Below are 20,332 nucleotides of genomic sequence, written 5' to 3' on the forward strand. Positions count from 1 at the left end.
GTTCTTCACTGGCACAAGAATTAAACATGCAACATGCTACAACTAACATACATGATTCTATACAAGTATGAGGTCATAAGACGCGGCACAGACCTCAGAGGAGCGGCGGCTGGAGTCGCCTGGCGTCCTGACAGTGGCCTGATTATCAGAGCGTCCCGACCAGGCCTCAGATCTCATTACAGGCCGGGGGGATCGATGTCACTGCGCAGGAAAACAAACACAGCCAAAGTCAGATCATCTGGATTAGCGCCGAGGTGCTATGGGAAGCGGCAGAAAGGCTTGGGAACGACGAACGCCTGGCTCGGCTCATCCTCTGCTGCTGTTTGAGGTCATAACACCAAACAAAGCCTCCGTGCTCCTGAGGGAATATCCTGTCAGCCATGTTGGGAAGGGAGAAGTTAGACGGACACATTTCTCCGTTTCACACACTTTAAAAGTTCAAATTCGTTCATCACATAAATCTAAAGAAGATAATCTGCTAATGACACAGCGACACATTGTTGACATGCAAACTATGGGTTAGAGAAACAGGAATGACAGGAACGTTGTGTCTCAGCAGAGGCATGCAGCTTTTAATTATGGGATGCCAGTTGGGAATTTTGAATGGAATTTTGCATTGAAGGAAACATTAATCTGAACGAAGAGAAGTCCACACACACACATGACTTCATCTAAAGGAAGTGTTCAACATTTACAGGAGATAACTGGAGAGTCGGAATGTGTGTGTGTGTGTGTGTGTGTGTGTGTGAGAGAGAGAAAGAAAGAATGTCAAGGTTCCATAAACGCAACTCACACCACACTGTCACTACATCCTCACACACACACAAAGCAAATACACACAGCACTAACACACACATGCCACCTCTCGTATGCGTACGGCAGCGCTGTTTGAAGACGCCGTCATTCGCGGGATGGTGAGAATTCCGCGGACACGGACAAACCGAAACCCTCGGCGGTGGGAATCTGGCCCGGCGGTTTAAGTACGAGGACAACCAAACAGTGTGTCCTTACAGTCAAAGATGTCATTGTTCTACAGGCCGAGCTGATGGTTCACACACACACACACACACACACACACACTCAGACTGACCTTCGGTACACCAGACTGCAGCACCGCAACGCTGAAATCTAATCTGTGATCCACACAGTGTGACACACAGACGCTGGAGTGGAGCTGTGGGTTTCTGCTAACAATAATGCAAGCCGACACGTTGAGTTCAAGGCCGGGATCAAACCTCGACAACTGGGCCGACGCTGCAGCAGAGGTTTGAGACGACAGCGACGCACCTGGAGACTCAAACTGTCTAAGACTCAACGTTTAGGATTGAAATTGTGCAGCAGTGAGACCACATTTAATGAGTAACAGCAGTGTGTCTCAGATTCTTGTGTTCTGTGATTCTGGCATGATCTCAGGTCACACCAGGGTCACACACCCACCAAGTGCTTTTGTCTTAAAAGGACACGTTCATGATGCGTTTGACAAAGCGTGTGCATCCCAGTGTCCGACGGCGCTGTGCACACGTGGACGTCCAGTCACATTTCTGAGGCCTGCATCCATGTTGAGGCACTAATGCATGCATACACACACACACACATCCACACACCCACCAGTCTGCGTTTTAAACTCTGCTGCTTTCAAATGCAGCGTGGATAACAAAGCTCTGTCGTGCCTCACACAATAAAGCAGCTGGATTTCTGCACATGTGCCTTTGTGCCGGTCTGAGTCCTTGTCATAACTCCATCAGAGGGCCTCGTCCTGCCTTTCATCACACACACACACGCGCTCACACACATGTGCAGACGTGCATGTGCACACACACACACACACACACACTCACACACACACATGCGCGTACACTGAAAGTCACTGTTGTGGCTCAGGGAGATGGATGGCAGCGTTATCACAAAAGAATATTTCATTTGGTTATAAATACCACAACATGAAAGAGAAACCCAGCAGGGCAAAGGGCGGAGGGCACAACAACCAGGGGGGGGGCGGGGGCAAACTCTTCATCATCGTCAGTGTCTTCATCATTATCATATCTGTTGCTTCAGAAAAACAATTTTGTTGCATTTATGGATAAGATTACATGATCTATTATTGACTGATCATATTTTTGTAGAGAACTCGTCAAAATTGTAATAATTTCAAGAGTAAAGGAAGAATTCTGATGTCTTATTAAAGTTAGTTTAGAGTAGAAAAGTAAACAGACATTAGCAGTAAAATGAAGCATTCACAGAAAACAGGAGAAGCCAAGTTAGGTTTTGTTTTTAAAGGAAGAAAAAAGAATGAACAAATAAATCAATGGCAGAAGGAAGGAAAGAAACAAAGGAGGGAAATAAAAGTTAATCGCATTTTATAAGTGTAATCTGAACGCAGTAAAGACATCATTACCCTGTGAAATGTAAGAGTATGTCAGATTTTGGGTAAATGTACTTGGTAACTTAACACCTTTGATCATTTGAAAGCACTTGAAAGAGTCCAGCTGCTTCCTCTGCTTCTTTTCACCAACAGAGAGAAGAAACTAAGAGACGGAAGTGTGTGTTTAAAATGAAACACAGCAGTTTAAAACGGGACACAACAAACAAAAAACGCAAACCAATACATTTTAAAAGAAAAGTGAAAAGAAAGTGGAATTGTTGTCATCTTAAGTTGTCTGCAGACGAATAAATGCTTCTTTACTTTAGTTTCAAGTGTGATTATGTGAGTAAACTCGCAGTCTGGGCGGTTAATGAGTATTTACACTGCCGGCTCGATCGACACAATGCGGGATTGTAACTTTGGTTTATCTTCGCATACTGTTACTCTGCAGGTCAGCCGCCCCCCCCGGCCCCCTCCCCCGCGCCCCTGTGAGTGGTTTAAAGTTTCCCCTGCTGGCCTCTGATTGGTCCGCTAAGTTTGTCCAAGGGGCGATAACTGGAGCTGCGCGCGTCGCCGCGTGCGCACATCGGCACGGAGAGCGCAGAGGAGAGGAGAGGAGACAGGAGAGAGGAGAGGAGTTAGTGTAGAGCGATGGAGGTGATCGAAGATAGAAAAGTATTTGATTTATAGGAGGAAGTTTAGGATATTTCATCTTTTGGGAATTATATTTTTCCTTTATTTGTTTTCCATCTTTCCGCCATCCAAAATGTTCGCGTCTGGAATTTGGATTTACTCCGTTTGGATTTTTATCTTTGCCGCTCTGGACGAAGTTCTCTCAAACTATTCCGAGGACCAGTGCAGCTGGAGAGGAAGGCAAGTACTTAAACGCACCGCCGCTGTGCGCCGTGATGATGCATTTAATGTCTGCAGCGTGATGGGATGAGATGTTAAAAGTGCCGCTGAAGATGCGCGTGTTTATGCGTAAAGTGACCGCTGCTTGTGCGTGAAGAACCAAGTTGAGACTTGCACTTAGGGCGCAATTAAAATGTTTAGGGTGCTCTGCTGCGAGGCGCCTCAGGGCTGCAGGAGGCATCAGACAGACAGGCAGGCAGACAGACGGATACACAGACAGACAGACAGACAGACAGGCTGAAATGTGGAGTAAAGTGCACAGTGTGGCTGCAGCGGTTGATGGATTATTGTTGCTGTAATCTAAAAATATCTGCAGTGGAATTTTGAGTGTCTAAATTTGATTTAAAGCTGCAATAAAGTGTCTCCACAGACCGGCCAGCAGGGGGCGTTTCTGCCTCTGCATTCCTCCACATCAGAGTCAGTAGAACTAATCTTCAAACCTTGGTCTAACCTTACCTTTCTGTCCCGTCCACAGTGGTCTGTCCCAGCAGCAGGGCAGCGTGGAGCAGATCTCCCTGCACTGCTCCGAGGGCACCCTAGACTGGCTGTATCCCAAAGGTGCCCTGCGACTGAGCCTGTCACCCCGCCTGCCCTCTGTGGCGGTGGGGCCCGGCGGAAGCAGCTCGGGCCTCATCACGGCCTGCGTCAAACCCTCGGAGCAGTTCCACGGAGCCCAGCTGTACCTGGAGAGAGACGGGGCCCTGGAGCTGCTGATAGGGGACCGGCTGGAGACCTCGCCCCCGCCCAGGGTGCGCTGCTTCAGCCGGCTGCCCGGGGAGAGGGTGGCTCTGTTCCTGCAGGCCACGCCTCACCAGGACATCAGCCGCAGGATCGCCTCCTTCCGGTACGAGCTGAGAGGGGACTGGCCCGCCCGGCTGTCTCTGGACTCCAACCCCATCAACACTGAAGGTGAGACAGGAAGAAGTTTGTCAGCCATGTTAGTTTGAGGAGGAGGAGGCTGTGATCCAACATGCAGAGGCTCAAAGAGGAAGTGGAGCTTTGATTTGACCTGTAGGCAAAGTTTAGAGCAGGATCTGAGCAGGAATCATCTCCAGCAGTTGGTACAGTCCAGTCCAGTCGTTTCTCTATGTGCACGTGGAAGAAACCAACCGCTGAAACCTAAGAAAAGGAAAGGAGGAAGCACTTAAGTGGAACAATTTAACTTTGTGTGCAAAAATCCTTCATGCACAAAAATGGTATTAGCAGTAAATGTAAAAGTATTAAAAGTAGACAATAGTACTCATTGGGCACCGGGTCTCCATACATGTCTGATTCATGTTACATAGGTTCACCTAGAGACATACATGTCCTCATCCTGCTCCAACATACTTCAGTACATCAGACTGAGGTTATGAAGCCCCCCCTCCTCACCCCTGCAGTGATGGTATGAAGTAGATGATGCATAATTCCACTCAGGCTCCTGCGGGGGTTGGGAGGCAAGGAGAGAGGGATGGAGGGAGAGAGGGAGGGTGGGAGCAGACGAGGAAGGGGCCAAACTCCCAACTCTACCAAGTCCCCCCCCACTCAGAGGCGTGCAAGCAAACAGTCCACTGGTTTGGACGAGCGGTAGCAGAGGAGACGTGGAGTGGGAGTGTGGGAGTGAGGGAGGGAGGGAGGGAGGGAGGGAGGGAGGCGGGGGCCACAAAAGCTCAGTATGTGGGTCTTTCTCCAGAGGCCGGAGAGCTTTGAATGGCTGCTGCATGAGTATTCTGGGATTACTTCTGTCGCCTAGGAGACGGGGAGGCCTCTGCCCAGCTGAGATGCTCCCCTCTTTTGTTGAGCTGCCTCTCTGTGGGGAGACTTGTCTGTAGGAGTGTACACCCCCCCCCTCCCCTCCCTCTCTTCAGCTCTCTCTAGCTCTCCCTCTCTCACACACACACACTGATTAGCTTTGGAAGGGGGTTTTGCCGTGGATGAGAGAGGAAGGAATCTCATTTATCAAGAGGTTTTCACTAAGCAGGAGAATGTGAGGGGTGGGCACTGGGGGGCACGGGGGGCCTCCACAGCCACAGGGACAACAGAACTTTAAAAAATGCCACGTTTTTTTCTCCTTCCTCCTCCTCTTCTTCATCTACCCACAGTCCTCAGCGCAGACGGCCCAGACTCTGGCTGATTTGGGGTTTTGATCTCTTTTGTGTCTTAGCGGTCGTCTGCTAAGAATCTCAGGAAGGCTCCAGTGTATTTTAATTTTTTAATTTTTTTACTGAAGAGCTGTTAGGGCCTCTCTGGGGAAAGGAAGTGGAATTTTTGGGACCTTAAAAAAAATCTTTGAAGTCCCCCCCATAACCCCCCCTCCCCCTTCCTCCTTCCCCTCTGCCCCTGTTTTGCAGAGCTTTGATGAGGTGTGACTGTAGACACCCTGGTAGGCTTTAGGGGTTCTTTGGGGTTGGGGGGGGGGGGTTCATTTGGCCTTTTAAATGGTCTGAGACGGAGGAGCCTCACACCTTCAAGCTCCGGTGGTCCTCCTCTCTCTCCGACTGTAAAAGCAGCAGCTGTCTCCCCTCTCTCTCTCTCTCTTTGTGGAGTTGAAGGTCTAGGTTTGATCCAAGTGTGTATCCGGATGTACAGGCTGTGATTGATCCAGAGGCTGGTTGTAAACATTAGCATATAGGTGTCATGGAACAGTGTGGAGTGTTACACGAGGTCACCAACCGACTCTCTCCCTCTTCTCCCCCCTTCTCTCTAGATGCCTGCAGACCCTGCAACAACACAGAGATCCTGATGGCCGTCTGCACCAGCGACTTCGGTGAGTTCACTCCTCTGACTTCCCTCACCTGTCGACCCCTCGTCACCCGAAACCTACAAACATAAACATAACAAACACACATCGGCTCAGGAATGAAATGTTACTGTCACACAGAGAACCCCCCCACACACACACACACCTATAGGATTAACATTTTAAACCAGGCAACCAAATAGCAACGATGATTTTGTAACCAGGATCTACAAATCGGTCGTGTCAAATCTGCCAAAGTGCCTCCAAATCCTCTGCTCTGAAAGGTGCAAAGGTTAAAGGTGACACACAGCAGAGTCCTTCACTGCCCCATCCCCCCCCACACACCCACACACACACACACACACACACACACACACACACACACACACACTAGCCCCCTACTGAAAGGCGATGTCGTGGATTAATCCCTGCATCCCCGCCCAGTAGACTGATTGAGCTGTAATGGGATTGGAGCCTTGAACAAAAGTTAACACGATTACCCGACAGATCCAAAAGAAGCACAACCCTAACTAGAAAGTCATAACAAAGACAAATTAAGGGCAGTAACCATGGGAATTAACGAAGGAAATAACCTCAATGTTCTGTCTCTCCCCAGTCGTCCGTGGCAACATCCGGTCAGTGGTGGAAGATGAGAACTTGCGTGCGGCGGTGATCAAAGTCAGCGCCACCCGGGTGTTCCGTCAGAAGTACGCCCTGTTCACCGGCACCAGTCGCCTGACCAGCCGGGGCGAGATCAGGACCCTGGTGCAGTGCGGAGTCAAACCTGGACCGGGCAGCTTCCTCTTCACCGGTCGGGTTCACTTCGGGGAGGCCTGGTTGGGCTGCGCTCCTCGCTACAAGGACTTCCAGCAGGCTTACGCCACAGCCAAGGCCGCCCAGCAGATTCCCTGCGAGCTGCCAGTCGATTGAGCGAAGGGAGAGAGACAGTAGAGTGCAGCGGAATCCAGGCTGTTACTGAACGACCGAGCCAAATTCAGCCCCTCGTTCCTACGGTTGAAGGAAGAGGCCTTGGTGCGCACGATGCAGGCCAACGCCGACGCAGCCACCGACGGCGAGATCGTCTTCCCAAAGGACTGAGGAGAGAAACCTGGATCTTTTTTTTCCAGAATCTTTTCCAGTGCAATACTCAGTCGCCCCGGGTCACAAAGACCCGGTGGAGTCGTGACACGAGGGACACGAATGAAATTATAATTGTAGGCAAGTGGCGACGGAGAGATTTCACACACGGCGATGTCATCATTCAGGCTCAGAGCAAAGCTTTCTGTTCGGGGCAAATTCATTCAAAGCCATCAATTCAGAGCTCATTAGGCGTCGTGGCTTTGAAACTCAGGAAAATGATGGAGAAGTTGTGTAGCATTGCTCTGTGGTGTGTAGCAGGGCAGGGGGTGATGTGGTCCAAGACTTCAGAAGGCCTCCCGAGCCCGCAGGCGTCCGGCCTTCATATTGTTCTGCAGTGGCTCCTCCCCTTTGCTGGAGCCTCAATGTTCCTGTTATTGAGGAGATTATTAAAAAGGAAATATTATAAAGAATATTTGCACTGTTTAGGGAGAGGGAACGATCTGGATGTTGTGATGCTGCCAGCACTGAAAACCAAATAAAAAAAGAAGCAACTATATGTAGCATAGAGGAAGAAGTGAGAGTCTTAATATATGTAGAGATGATGTGACCGACACAGCTTACCTGAGCAGGCGTCACAGCTCACAGAGTCACGCTTCCTACAGGCCGACTCTGCGTCTCACAGGACGGTGATTCGTCTCAGTTGCCGGGCGATATTCCTAATAATTGGATTTCTCTCTATATAAGAGCCTAAATGCTAGCAGTGTTGTCATGGCAGTTGCGTGTTGGGCTGTCGTCTTTCTGCCGATTTCGCAAAAGAAATTAGAATGAAGAAGTTTACTTTATATAAGATATGAATTTGTATTTTACCTGTTTATAATCTGCAATATTCTATCAAACCTAATGACAACAGCCATCGCTATCAGAAGTCCACTGATATGCTAGCTTGTGGAGGTAAAGAGGGAGAATCTCATTATATAGGTGATTACAGTAAACCTCCTTTACACTGGATGAGGCTCGCTGACTCAAAAACACAATATATGCATCTGTGTAATGTAGGATTTCTGTTTGGTGATATGACTTCTAATGTGCACTATGTAGACGAGACGAGGGGAGGAGAGGGGGATGAAACCAAATGAGCGTATTTGACGTGCTGTACACTGCCATGTTGCTGTTTGTTGTCTTCTGTGTCGATACCAATGTGAATGTAAATATGTAAATAAGAAAATCTAGAAACGACGGCGCAAAAAGAAGCCTATGGAAGAGAAAAGTCTCAGTATTGTGAATGTTTATATGTGTCTGTCTGTGTTATTAAAGTATAATGGAAGAAAAAGACTTCAGATGTTTATGGTTTTCTTATGAAAGTTCTCAGACTTTTTGATGTAAGGCGCTAGTTTCACGGCACACAGTTTGGAGCGTGATAAGGTTTTCTCAGACATAACTCACTTCAAGTGCCCATGAATCAGATCCCCTGAAAGCCCAAAACAAACTCTGAAAGAGCCAGTGGGCCTAAAAGGGGAGAGAGGGGAGATTTAGGGGGGTGCTTAGGACCCTGAGGGTGTTTGGACAGGGGAAGGCGGCAGAGAACAACGGTTGGAATCTTGTTTGTGCTCGGCCTCCCATTTTCAGGATTCAGGAAGCAATAAATTGCCATAAAGGGAGCGGCGCGGCGGAGCAGAGGTGCCACGCAGTCGCCTGCTCCATCCTGACCACGTGCGCCGAGGCAGAGCGGGCCAGGCGGGCAGGAGGCAATCCAGCCAAAGGTTCTGTTTCACTCCCCTCAGCCTGGGCTTTGATCCTGCCTGTCTGCGGCACTACAAAGCGTTTGAGCCCCGTTATGTGTGGCTGAGCGTGCGTTATGGGGCATATTTCTGCTCTGACAGGTGAGGATCTGCACGCTATATAACACAGAAACACCCGTATCACTGACCCGTACCCTAAAGTCACCACCTGTTTCTGCCTCAAACACACACACACTAACACACACACACACCCTGTAAGTCCCGTACACATGAACATACATATAAAATAGCGATTTGCTGCACGTAGTAAATTTGTTTGAGAGAAAGAGCAGCTGGGGACTTAAGGTGGCGTTTAGGTGAAATGGGAAAGCAGCCATCGTTCACTTCACCGCCGCCGCCTCGGTTTAGACCATGAGAGTGGACCAACCAACCTCCCCAGCTATTTACTGCCTCAGTGACCCTTTTACAAAAACACACCATAGCTTTGGGGCCCTAAGCTGCACGGCGGCCCCGCACACACACACACAACCCTCTCTTCCTCCTCCTCCTTCTCCTCCCCCTCCTCCTCCTCCTCTCTCCGATCCATCTGAGGTTAACTGCTGCGCGACTGATAAGGCAAAACAAAGAGCGCTCAAATTATACTAATGCATCATGTGACATTTTTTGACAAAGCTCAACTTCCTGCATTGTTGTCAATTTCACCGTGACCCCGGCTTGAACCTCGGCGACTGCGATGTTATTCCAAGTAAACCAATTATGACGCCGCAGCCTTAAGGAGACACCACTCACTCACATTAACACACACACACCGACATATTCATGAATATATTTCACACTGGCACTGCTCACACACTCCTGTTAGGTACATTTACATACTTGTTGCTTTACTCACTAATGTTTGACATTTCAATAGAGATCAAATCATAAAATGCTGTTGGGTAGAGTCCTTGTTTAGCTCAAACCAACCAATCCCTACAATTAGGCTTGAAAAAGTTTTATTTACTTCCCAAATTGTCACTATTTCAGTCCAAACTCCTCCAATTTTGAGTTTGTTCACATCAAACACACTCATTAACGGCTCAATATTAGAAGCAGAAGTAGATTTTGCTGCTTTAAAGCTTCTGAAGTGCAGGCTTGTTTACGTTTGGTGCAGTATTCCTCCATCTTAATGTTAGCTCTTTGTGTTCTCCCTGCTTCAGCCCTGTGGGACTCTTTGAGGGAGTTTATGGCCCTGAGACGTTACGTGTTGCCCCCAAAGGTTGAAAGCTCTGCAGAGTGCTGTGGTCACACAATAAGCCCCCCTCCCCTCCTCCCCTCTTTACTCTGTCCTGTTCTGTGTGTGGCTGAAGTGATGTATGGACACGGCAAAAGCGGGAAGCGCTCGGGAAAAGGGGAATCCAAAGGGGAACGGGAGCGAGGGCCGCCGCCGGGCGTGGACTTCCCTCAGCCCCTGGGGGAGTTTGAGGGAAGTGGCCGGAGACAAAGCTGCAGAGATGAGAGTGCAGACGGGGGCAAAGCGCTCCTGGACAGGGGACACACACACACACACACACACACACACACACACACACACACACACACACACACACACACACACACACACACACACACACACACACACACACACACACACACACACACACACACACACACACACACACACACACACACACACACACACACACACACACACGCCCGTGTAGAGCAGCACAGTGGCACCACACCCAGCACACAGGTCCATATAAACACAGACCCACTCCTACTTTTGAACGATTCTAACAAACACTTCCTGGGTTGGTTACCTGAATTTACTGACTGTGTTCTATATTTTAACACTTTATGAATAACTCTCGTTTCCATAGTTACAGCATGTTACAGGTGCTCACAGTGCATTAGACTCATCAGAGCTGCAGCACCTGTTTAATGTTCTCTTTAATTGGAGACAGAACTTTACTAAGCGGTTCTGCCTTCACTCCCACACACATAGACACATGTGCTGCTGCCTCCTCTCTTCTCTTCTTCTTGTGTATCACCGCAGGAAGGAATGCCCGTTTACTGACTGAAGTTTCTTCTTCAGATAGCGTTAAAGAGCCTCCCCTCCAGCCTGATCTCTCTCATTACACAAAGGACAAAAGCGTCTCACCCTTGTCCCTCGCTGCTGTCTCTCTCTCTCTCTGTCTCTCTCTCCCTCTCTCTCTCCTCTGGGACTGTTTCCTATGATACTCCAAACACTGAGTTTGAGTTAAGAGTCTAATCTTTCCCACAACTTGCTCCACAGCTGCTGGTTGCTGTTAAAACTCCCGTTGTGAGTCAGAACTCAGGGGCGGTGGCTGAACGGCTCGGACCAAACACTCCACACACACTTCTTCTTCTCTCCTGCTTTCTTTTCCCAGACTCTGGCTCATGTTGATGAAACGCTGATCTGCCAGTTGTGACATAACGACTCCTGCAGCTTTGCACCTCTCTGTGTATGTGTGTGTGTGTGTGTGTGTACGTTATCTTTGCCCCCGAGCATCCAGGCCCCAAAGCTCCTCTAACACTAATTTAACAGCTATGTGTGAATCAGTGTGTATCCATCTCTGTTAGTGACTCACTGCTTGTGCATCCCGCTGCTCTTCATCACCTCAGCCCCAGCTGAGAGTCAACATGAAGTCCGTGACCACGCTCTGGCATCCAATACTCCCAGCTGACAATTCCTGGTTCCCATAACACCCTCACACAGCTGGGAGCAATGATTCCCTGATGGAATCTCACTAACTCCCTACACGCTAATTCACATAGTCGGAATTTCAGCCAATTATCACACTGTAAGTTTCCTTCGGCAATAAACGGAGGAGTGAAGAGCGCCGTCTATTCACAGGGCAGAGTGATTGGGGGGGGGGACAAGTGGTCAGCTTTTAAGTAGAGTGGGCAGTTTGGGTGGGTTGAGAGGTCAAGGCAGAATGGAGAACAAGTGCAGAGCGGAGTAAGAGCATGTTTATCTGGCCATGTTATCCCTGTGAAGGAGAGAAGGGAGGAGAGCGAGGAGCCCCCTTTGTTCCTGGAGAGCCTGCAGATGGCTGTAATCCCTTTCCAAAACTTGCACTGAAAATCAATCAAGACAAGGGTGGACATGGTGGCGGGCAACGCATTTCTCCGGGGAGGGGAGTCCCAAGTCTGCAAGTTGGCCTTTGGGTGCTTTCCCGCCAAAAAGCAAAAAATGCATTGTAAGGCAAAGACAAGACGCAGAGGAGAGAATGAAGAACACAGCTGCCTCTCCTCAGCGTGTCCTGGGCCCTGACAGCCTGTCTGCAGGGGGGCCAGGGCACAAAACCTCCCCAAACAGTGACATCATGCACTATTAAGGCCACTCTAAGGTCTTCAAAGTGTCAGGGTAGCTGGGAACAGGAGGCATAGAGAGATACAGGCCATAGAAGAGGGACACCTGTGGGATGAAGTCTGTAGCTCTGATCTGCAGAACCATGAGCCCTACTTAAGGATACTGGTTGTGTCAGAATAGATGAAGATGTGAGGTAGACGAGTTGATCAAAAGCTGTAAGAGAACAGGGATGTTTTCAGCTTTCCAGACCTGGTGGAGGGATTCTCTTCCAGGCTCTTATCTCTGGGAGGAACTTCTTCTTCTTACACACTGACACTTCACTTCTCTGTCTCCTCTGTGGCTGATTTAACCTGAAACTTTGTTTTTTAACATACTATAGGGAAACAGACACACACACACACACACACACACACACACACACACACACACACACACACACACACACACACACACACACACACACCTGCCATAGCCTCGGCCCTGCAATTAAACGCCACGGATTACGGTTCTCGTGTCAAAACCTGTCCGACACAAAAGGGAGAAACTTCCTCCAATCCTTTCCAAGTCTCCTCTCTCTCTCTCCTGCCCACCCCTGAGTTTCTCCTCTCTACGTCCCAAAGCACAGCAGCGCCGCTCGCCCTCCTCCCCTCCCCGTGTTTTGGCTGTTATCTCTCCTCAGAGTGGTCGTCTAGGGTTACCCCCTCCGAGAAATATTGCGCCGCGTCCATTGTTCAAATTGTTTACAAAGGAAAGAAGGAGGCAGGAGCGAAACTCAGCTGTTGAATCGCAGTTTTGTTACGTTACTTTACCTACTAGTATCTCCTTGCGTTTCTTTCTGCCGCCTTGTTGTGCTCCGGGGGGGGCAGAGACCGGCTCACAAACACGCCAGAGTGCTACCAAACACGGGAAAGCTTTAAGAGATACCTGACACCGCTCCCGTCGTGGTTAACTCACTTAAAGTGATTTGTTAGCCAGGTGTTTGTGTGTGACGAGGGAACGCAGTGACGTTTCTCTTTGGCTCGCCGTGTTTCTGTTTATGTGAGAGGTCAGCAAGCAAGAGGTTAAAGGCCGTTATCCCAAAACAGGTCAGAGGGGGGAAAGAAGGAGCGGTTCCCAGAAGAGATGTTTTCATTTTGATGAATCATGTGAAAGGGTTCTAGGCGTGACGTTTCCCTCGCCACGAGTGAAACGAAACCTTTAAGTTACATTCTTGTGTCGTGTTGAAGCGAGGCTGAGTGCTCGCTAAAAGCACTCGCTTGCTTTTCAAGACACCGACGCAGACGAGTCACATTTATGGAGCGCACGGTTCTGGCTGGCAGCGGCGGTGTGTGTGTGTGTTATAATTTGAACAAAGTGTACCAACACATTGTGTCTGATGTGCCGGAGCTTTTCCTCTCCCTCTCCCTCTCCCTCGCCCTGCACACTCATTCCAGGGAACATGTGCGCTGGAATTCTCCCCCAATTAAGACAGGGATTAGCCGGGTCCACTGTGGGAACCGGCCGAGTGTGGGAAAGCTTGCCCCTCTCTCTCTCTCTCTCTCTCTCTCTCTCTCTCTCCCCTCATTCTCACTGGCTCGCTCTTGTGCCGTCCCTCACCCTTACTGTACCTCTTCCTCCTCTCCTTTCTCACCCTATATTCCAATGTCTCTCCTCCACTTCGTCTCTTTTCTCTTCACCCCCCCAAAGAAAAATCCTCCGCTCATTGTTTCGCCCCTCTCATCTTTAAAAATTATGCTAATCAATCCTCTTTCTCACTCTTTCTCTCTCTCTTATAGTCGCCCTCCATAGCTTTCAGTCTTAATTCTTCAAGGTTTTCCTGAAGTGCTCCTCTGCGCTCCCCTCGCTCCCCTCGCTCGCCCCGTCCCTCCTCCCTCTTAATGCCTCTCCAAGCCTTCAGAGTGAAAGCTTGTCTGGAGGGAAGCTGGAGACTTTGGCATGAATAGTCTGAGGCCGACGGACTGAAAGAGGGGGCAGAAAGACAGCTCATCAGAGAAGAAAAGACAGGTGTCCCCCAAGACAGACGGTCAGCAGCCTTGGCAGGCGGCCGCAGCTCTCAGCATTTCTCGCATGGTAGTGGAAAATAAAAGCGTTTCCAGGCCTCTGACTGGTTTGACAGCCACGTCATAAAACGCATCTAAAGGAATCCAGACGCAGATTCAGACGTAAGGACATTAAAACTTAACGGGCCTGAGACTCAGAGGACATGCATCTAAACGTGTCTTTGTACCTGAGGCCTCCGTGTAAAGCAGCATTCACACCCGGTCACAGTGGCTGGAGGCCTGAAAGCACGCAGACCTGTTGACAGTCTCTTCTATCAAACCCTTTCATTGGTATGTGGCACGGAATTTAAAGCAAACCTAAAGAATAAGCGCCGACACATCAGCTTCCCCGGGGCGAGAGACAAAGGATGGAGGCTGAATGAGCGCCGTGTCCTCTCGCTCTGACACGGTTAGCACATTTCTTTCTCATGATCTTGCAATAATTTCACCACCAAAACCAGATTCCTCTCCCAGCGCCTCCACATTCCTCCTCCTCCTCCTCCTCCTCACTGTCACCTTGTCTTCCTGGTTCCCACTCTCCCCTCTCTTCTCTCCTTTCCCACAAATCCTTTCCCTCGCCGCTCCTCCACACAAGGCTTGTCCGTTCCAATTACCACAGGGCCGTCCAGCCCACCTCCCCCGGCTCTCTCACACACTCACTCACAAACACACACACACACAGAGACACTCACACACACACACACAGCCCGTTCTCATTAAGCCCGTATCAATTAGGCTTTAACCTCCTAAAACAAAGGGGTCGTTGACGAGCGGCTCACCACGGGCCGTGTGAGGTACTTCCTCTCCTCGCTCCACCCTGCTTCCCATCGTCACGGCGACACATTCAGCCAACCCTTTTTCTCCTTTCTGCCACTGTAACAAACAAAATCTGGGTCCAAAGCGTCTACATAATGGCATGACGGCAAACAATGTAAACAATACATTAAACGCGTACGATCAGCTGAGTCAGCGTCTCGCCACATCTCCCAGAATGCCCTCTGTCTCCTCCAAAGACCTTCCACACATAGCCTTTGAGCAGCAGAAATGTTATGTCTGCCTAAACTTAACTTCATCTGTCGCCAGGATATTTGTAGAAGATTTACGTCAAAATCTGAATGAAGCGTTTCATCACAGCTCAGTGATGGAATGTAAACAAATACTGTCTAAGAAATAATAAATACACCGCATAGTTTGGTGATAGTGCTTCATCTGTATATTTGTGTGTGTGTGTGTGTGTGTGTGTTATAGCTTCACATTCATGCTGAACATCTAAACGTCTCTTTGGCCCGCTTGTTTCTCTCTTTCTGTCTTTTCAGAGTGAATCTCCTAAACCTCCATAATCACTATAGTAACCATAAAGAGTGGTTGATGAATAGTTGCGCACAATCTAAGACGTCTGCGAATCTAAACTGCTGCTGTAGTCGAGGGGTAAATACTTGGCGTGGTGCCTTGGCGACCAGCTGTGGAGTTCTGCTTTCACTCCCACGTCTGAGTGTGCGTTTGTGATTTCTCCTCACGCCGATCTCTACGACTACTGCTGCTCCTACTGTGCTTGACTTTGGCCGGCTGGCAGTGTGTTTGGCAAGAGAGGAGAGGAGAAGAGAAGAGAAGAGAAGAGAGGAGAGGAGAAGAGAAGAGAAGAGAAGAGAAGAGAAGAGAAGAGAAGAGAAGAGAAGAGAAGAGAAGAGAAGAGAAGAGAAGAGAAGAGAAGAGAAGAGAGGAGGAGAGGAGGGGAGGGTAGAGGAGAGGAGAAGAGAGGAAGGGAGAGGAGAGGAAGACAGGAGAAGATAGGACAAAAGAGGAAAAGGGGGAGAGAGGAGAGGAGAGGAGTAGAAGAGAGGAAGGGAGACGAAGGGAGAGGAGAAGATGGGACAAAAGAGGAGAGGAGAGGAGAGGAGAGGAGAAGAGAGGAGAGGAGAAGAGAAGAGAGGAAGGGAGAGGAAGGGAGAGGAAGGGAGAGGAAGGGAGAGGAGAGGAAGGGAGAGGAGAGGAGAGGAGAAGATAGGACAAAAGAGGAGAGAAGAGGAGAGGAGTGGAGTGGAGAGGAGGAGAGAGGAGGAGAGGAGAAGATAGGACAAGAGAGGAGAGGAGAGGTCCCTTAGCACCCAGCACTTTGGCACAGTGACTATGTTGGCACGGGCCCAGGCTGAACCCCCCCCCCACTCTTTCCCAGGGGTCCTGGGAGTGTTATACATTACGAACAAAATCCCACTTCCCATTCCTCTCAAACCTTCACACCCTCCTCCTCCTCCTCCTCCTCCTCCCACGACTGGCATGCCCCCTGAAAAGGGAATTGGGGTGACGTGCATGTGACTCCCCCTCTTTCCGTCTCTCTCTTTCCCATCATTCTCCAGGGCTTTCTCTGCCCCCCGAGTTTACTCTTTTCCATCACAACGCATGACCTGGCGTAAATTTACCGAAAGACGACTCTATTCGCCTGTAAACTACCTTTCAAAGAGCCGCCGCCTATTTTTACGCTATGACAGCTGTGAACTGAGGCATGAACCCGGCGAGCACAGAGCCGCTGCCCTTCCTCTGCTAAGGGGACTTAAAGGGAGGAGAGGCCTGTTCACAAACAACACCGGGGTTATAAATATGAAGGCCTGGGCTTGTTTGCTGCTCCTCCGCTCTCCGCCCGGCGCTAAGCGAGCGTATTCACGGGCGTGTACGTGTCTGGGGTAACGTGTAATGACATTATTCTCACCAGGGTGACCCCCGCATTGTGGCCGCGCTTTCTTCTTCCCAGCTCGTGAAATTGACATAAGCTTTACAAACATTCCAGGCATTTTTTTCTCAAGGCCGGATTTCTTTTTTTCGGGGGGGTCGGGGCTGGGAGGGGGGAGAGATGGGGGGGGGGGGAGGGGAGGGGCCTTTCATACAGAAAAGCCCCATTACTAGCCGCCTAGTGATGGGGTGACAGCACAGGGAGAGAGCAATGGCGTCTGTTTAAAACATGTTATGTAGTTTATGAAGACAATTAGAATGTTTGTAAATCTTGATGATAAGTTCGGAAAAACGGTGTAATCAGTCCGTTTTCGTGGCCGGGAACATTAACGGCGTTGGAAGGACGTGGAAGCTTCAGCACTTTGGGAACGCCCCGCCTCCTCCTCCATCCCTCCATGCATTCTGCGGAGACGCGTGATCTCCTGTTTGTACCTGCAGATAGACGCCGGACTCAATACAGCACTTACACACACACCCTTACACACACACACACACACACACACACCGATCCCTGACCTGCCCAGGTGGTTGTCAACGTAGTCCTGCAACTCCAGCACCTGCGCCTCTGCGACCGTTGCTCTGGCGATGAGAAGGGCTCGCTCTTTCTCAAAGCCTTCCTGTTTACAAGAAGGTGGTGAATTATCAAACCATCTCTCATGACACGTTTCCCTTTCTTCAAGTGTAGTGTCTTTGTTTACCAGTGTAGAATCTGTTATCTCCTTCAGATGTTTCCTGATGTGCAGCCATGTGTCCTCTGGTATCTGCTCCAGGTTTGATGACCTTGGTGAAGTTACAATATCATTAGGTTGAACACTTTCACATCACGCAATCAAACAAAGAACAGGATACTTGAACTCACTCCTGATAGCTGGAGTTCTGCACAGGCATTTTGCGGGCAGCCGCCTGAAACAGAAAGAGTTTGGACAGTCAGGTTCAGTGCAGTGACCTAGTTTGTGTGTACAAAGCAGCGGCGTGCGTCTCCTCTGTGGGTCACCTGCTCCCGGGCCGCCTGCAGCTCACACTCCAGCCTGGCTTTGTCGCGGCGAAGGTTCTGCAGCTCCTTCTCCGTCTCCCCTCTCAGCTCGCCGGGCTCCAGGCTGAAGTGATCTTCCGGGGGTCCTGGATCTAAACCGCTGCCCGGTCGGGCCAGGATCTGCTCCCTCTGAACCCTAAAGAGGATGACGATGAAGGGTTGGGCCTGTTTGCATGAAGCGGAGGGAGGGACAGGTAGATGAATGTGTCACCTGTAAGCGATGAGGAGGGCGTGGTGAGTGGCGGTGACCCTCTGCAGTCTCTTCTTATAAGAGCGGGCAGCAGAGGCCAGTTGCTCCTCTCTGACTCTGTAGGAGGAACGCACGTCCTGAAGCATGCCGTCCACAAACGCCCTCATCTTCCTCCCATCTGAAAGGCCCTTCCCCCCTTTGCTCGCTCCGTCGATGTACTCCTGGATCGCAGACATCATTGTAGACGTGTGAATGTATGTTTATGGTCTCTGTGGGCGATGTTGTGATGATCAGAGACTCACAGCCAGGTCCTGCAGATAGCAAACCAGCCTGGCTCGGTATTCTTCATTCAGCTCTTTAACCTGCAGCTGAAGTTGAGAGTTCTCCTCCTGCACCTCCTTCACTTGGCTCTCAGAGCACAGCAAGGCCTGCAGAAGTGGAATATGAACACTGTTTCTAACCTCAGACGCACAATTAGGAACCTAGCATCAGTAGCTTGTTTGTGCTCACCGCGTTCTGTTGGGAGAGTTTCTGCTGCATGTCATGGATCGCTCTCTTGTTCTCCTGGTTCTCCTTCCCCATGGCGACACTAATGACCAAACACGGGCACAACCACGAGAGAGCAGTGAGCTAAAACCGGCCACATCACAAGAGGAAGCAGAGAGACCACATCACACACAAAACCACGCGGCGGAATAAAGCCGCAGGTTTGAGCGCAAAACCCCAAACCGGGAGGAGGAGCAGGGAGCAGATGAGTGTGGGGCGAGCGGAGCATGCGGAGATGATTAAGCTTTCCTTTGATGACTGGAAATGAAAAGATGATGGAGCATCGTCTTCATTAGACGGCAGTGAAATGACAAACTTCCTCTTTTGGCCTCACACTTTCCCCTCCAGTTTCTCCTGCTGCTCCTCGTAGCTGCTCCTCATTTTCTCCAGCATGTCTTTGATCTCGTCTTGGTTTCCAAGCAACTACAAGAGAAGAAACCAAAGTCACCAACATGAACAAAACATATATGTAGTAGAAAAGAGCTTTAAAGTATAACTCACACTCTTCTCCATGGTCCTCTGCTCTTTGCCCAAAGCTGCCAGATCCTCATGCTGTTCATAAAGCAAACTAATAATCAATACTAACTCATAATCTACACTTTCCTTTAACCGTCTGTCATAACGTACGTGTCTCACCCTGACTCTGCTGTGCGACATGCGGCTGATGAGCGCTCGCACCCTGTCCAGCTCACCATGGAGGCCCTGAGTGGAGGCCCGGGCGCTCTGCTGCTGCTCCTCCAGCTGCCTGCGGAGGGCGTCCTGGGCCTGAGCCAGGGCCAGCAGCTCAGCGCTCAGCTCCTCGCCCTGGGCCCGCTCCCGGTCGTGGGCCTCAGCCAGAGTCTGGTAGTTCTTCCTCAGGGCGGCGTGCTCCTCTGTCAGGCCCGCGCCGCTCCTCTCTCCAACCTTCAGGAGAGCCTCAGCCGACTGGAGCTCCTGGGATAATTTGTCTCGCTCCATTTCCAGCTCCATCATCACGCCATCTTGGTTCAATATCTACCCAGGGGAGGAGGAGGCAGCCCCAGGAGTTATGATGACCTCATGATAAGTCACAGCAGCCTCCTCACACACACTTCTCATGTCTGACACTCACCTTGTTCTTCAGCTCGTACGTCTCCTTCTCAAACTGCTCCCTCATCTTGTTTGTGCGAATCTGTTCCTCCACGAGTTCCTTTGAGATCTGAAAGAAAAGAAGAAAGCGAAGCCGCCCCCCTGCTGTGAGTCCACACTGAGCTCAGACGCTGCACCTCAGGCATTCCAAACACAAAGCCAGCTCCACCTTGAGTTTGTCCTCTTGGCTCTGGACCAGGCAGCAGGACAGGTCGGTCTTGGAGCTGGCCAGCTGGCTCAGTTTGCTCTCCAGGTAGCCCACCTTGGTGAGGAGGCTCTCATTCTTCTCACGAAGCTGAAGCTCAACCGAGGAACAGAAAGACTCGTTGACAACTTACACACAATTTAACATGTGCTGTGTGGACTTGAATGGAAATGTGACATCACCAAGGTTGCCATGGATACACAGATTCACTTACATTTTCCTGTGTAAGGGCTTGAAGTTCAGTCTGAAGAGGCTGCTGAGAGTCTTGTGCGTCCATCTTACCTTCACACAGCTGCAGCTCCTCGTTTCCACCAACAGTGAGTTACCATGGATCAGAAGCAACAGAGACTCTCGCCA

At 50.1% G+C, this 20,332-nt stretch overlaps 3 protein-coding genes across 3 annotated transcripts in view; 2 read left to right on the forward strand and 1 right to left on the reverse strand.

Moving 5' to 3' along the window:
- LOC143002207 (myosin phosphatase Rho interacting protein) overlaps positions 1-20,332 on the forward strand; it is a 203,029-nt gene that overhangs the window by 84,914 nt on the left and 97,783 nt on the right. The window lies entirely within an intron of this gene.
- metrn (meteorin, glial cell differentiation regulator) lies at positions 2,956-8,306 on the forward strand. The gene is made up of 4 exons (XM_076152298.1): positions 2,956-3,235; positions 3,750-4,183; positions 5,961-6,020; positions 6,610-8,306. Exons 1-4 carry the CDS (start codon positions 3,129-3,131, stop codon positions 6,921-6,923), a joined length of 915 nt encoding a protein of 304 aa, XP_076008413.1. The 5' UTR covers positions 2,956-3,128; the 3' UTR covers positions 6,924-8,306.
- ccdc78 (coiled-coil domain containing 78) lies at positions 17,221-20,252 on the reverse strand. Its single transcript, XM_076151714.1, has 14 exons — positions 20,190-20,252; positions 19,940-20,071; positions 19,754-19,840; positions 19,300-19,656; positions 19,165-19,215; positions 18,998-19,086; positions 18,628-18,706; positions 18,420-18,545; positions 18,139-18,338; positions 17,889-18,063; positions 17,754-17,797; positions 17,593-17,674; positions 17,411-17,511; positions 17,221-17,326 (listed from the first exon to the last, which is right to left on the reverse strand). The coding sequence occupies exons 1-14, from the start codon at positions 20,250-20,252 to the stop codon at positions 17,221-17,223; spliced, it is 1,692 nt and encodes a 563-aa protein (XP_076007829.1).

This window comes from Genypterus blacodes, unplaced genomic scaffold (assembly GCF_046128005.1).
Source record: "Genypterus blacodes isolate CSIRO-AG114 ecotype Tasmania unplaced genomic scaffold, CSIRO-AGI_Gbla_v1 ptg000055l_1, whole genome shotgun sequence".
NCBI classification, from domain to species: Eukaryota; Metazoa; Chordata; class Actinopteri; order Ophidiiformes; family Ophidiidae; genus Genypterus; species Genypterus blacodes.

Bases quoted from the DNA above. Each gene is read 5' to 3' on its own strand.
- metrn (XM_076152298.1), top strand. From the start codon at position 3,129: ATGTTCGCGTCTGGAATTTGGATTTACTCCGTTTGGATTTTTATCTTT. The intron at 4,184-5,960 runs GTGAGACAGGAA...CCTTCTCTCTAG, and splicing joins CAACCCCATCAACACTGAAG to ATGCCTGCAGACCCTGCAAC. The intron at 6,021-6,609 runs GTGAGTTCACTC...GTCTCTCCCCAG, and splicing joins CGTCTGCACCAGCGACTTCG to TCGTCCGTGGCAACATCCGG.
- ccdc78 (XM_076151714.1), bottom strand. From the start codon at position 20,252: ATGGACGCACAAGACTCTCAGCAGCCTCTTCAGACTGAACTTCAAGCC. The intron at 19,087-19,164 runs GTGAGTTATACT...CTTCTCTTGTAG, and splicing joins AGAGGACCATGGAGAAGAGT to TTGCTTGGAAACCAAGACGA. The intron at 17,798-17,888 runs GTGACCCACAGA...TTTCTGTTTCAG, and splicing joins TGCAGGCGGCCCGGGAGCAG to GCGGCTGCCCGCAAAATGCC.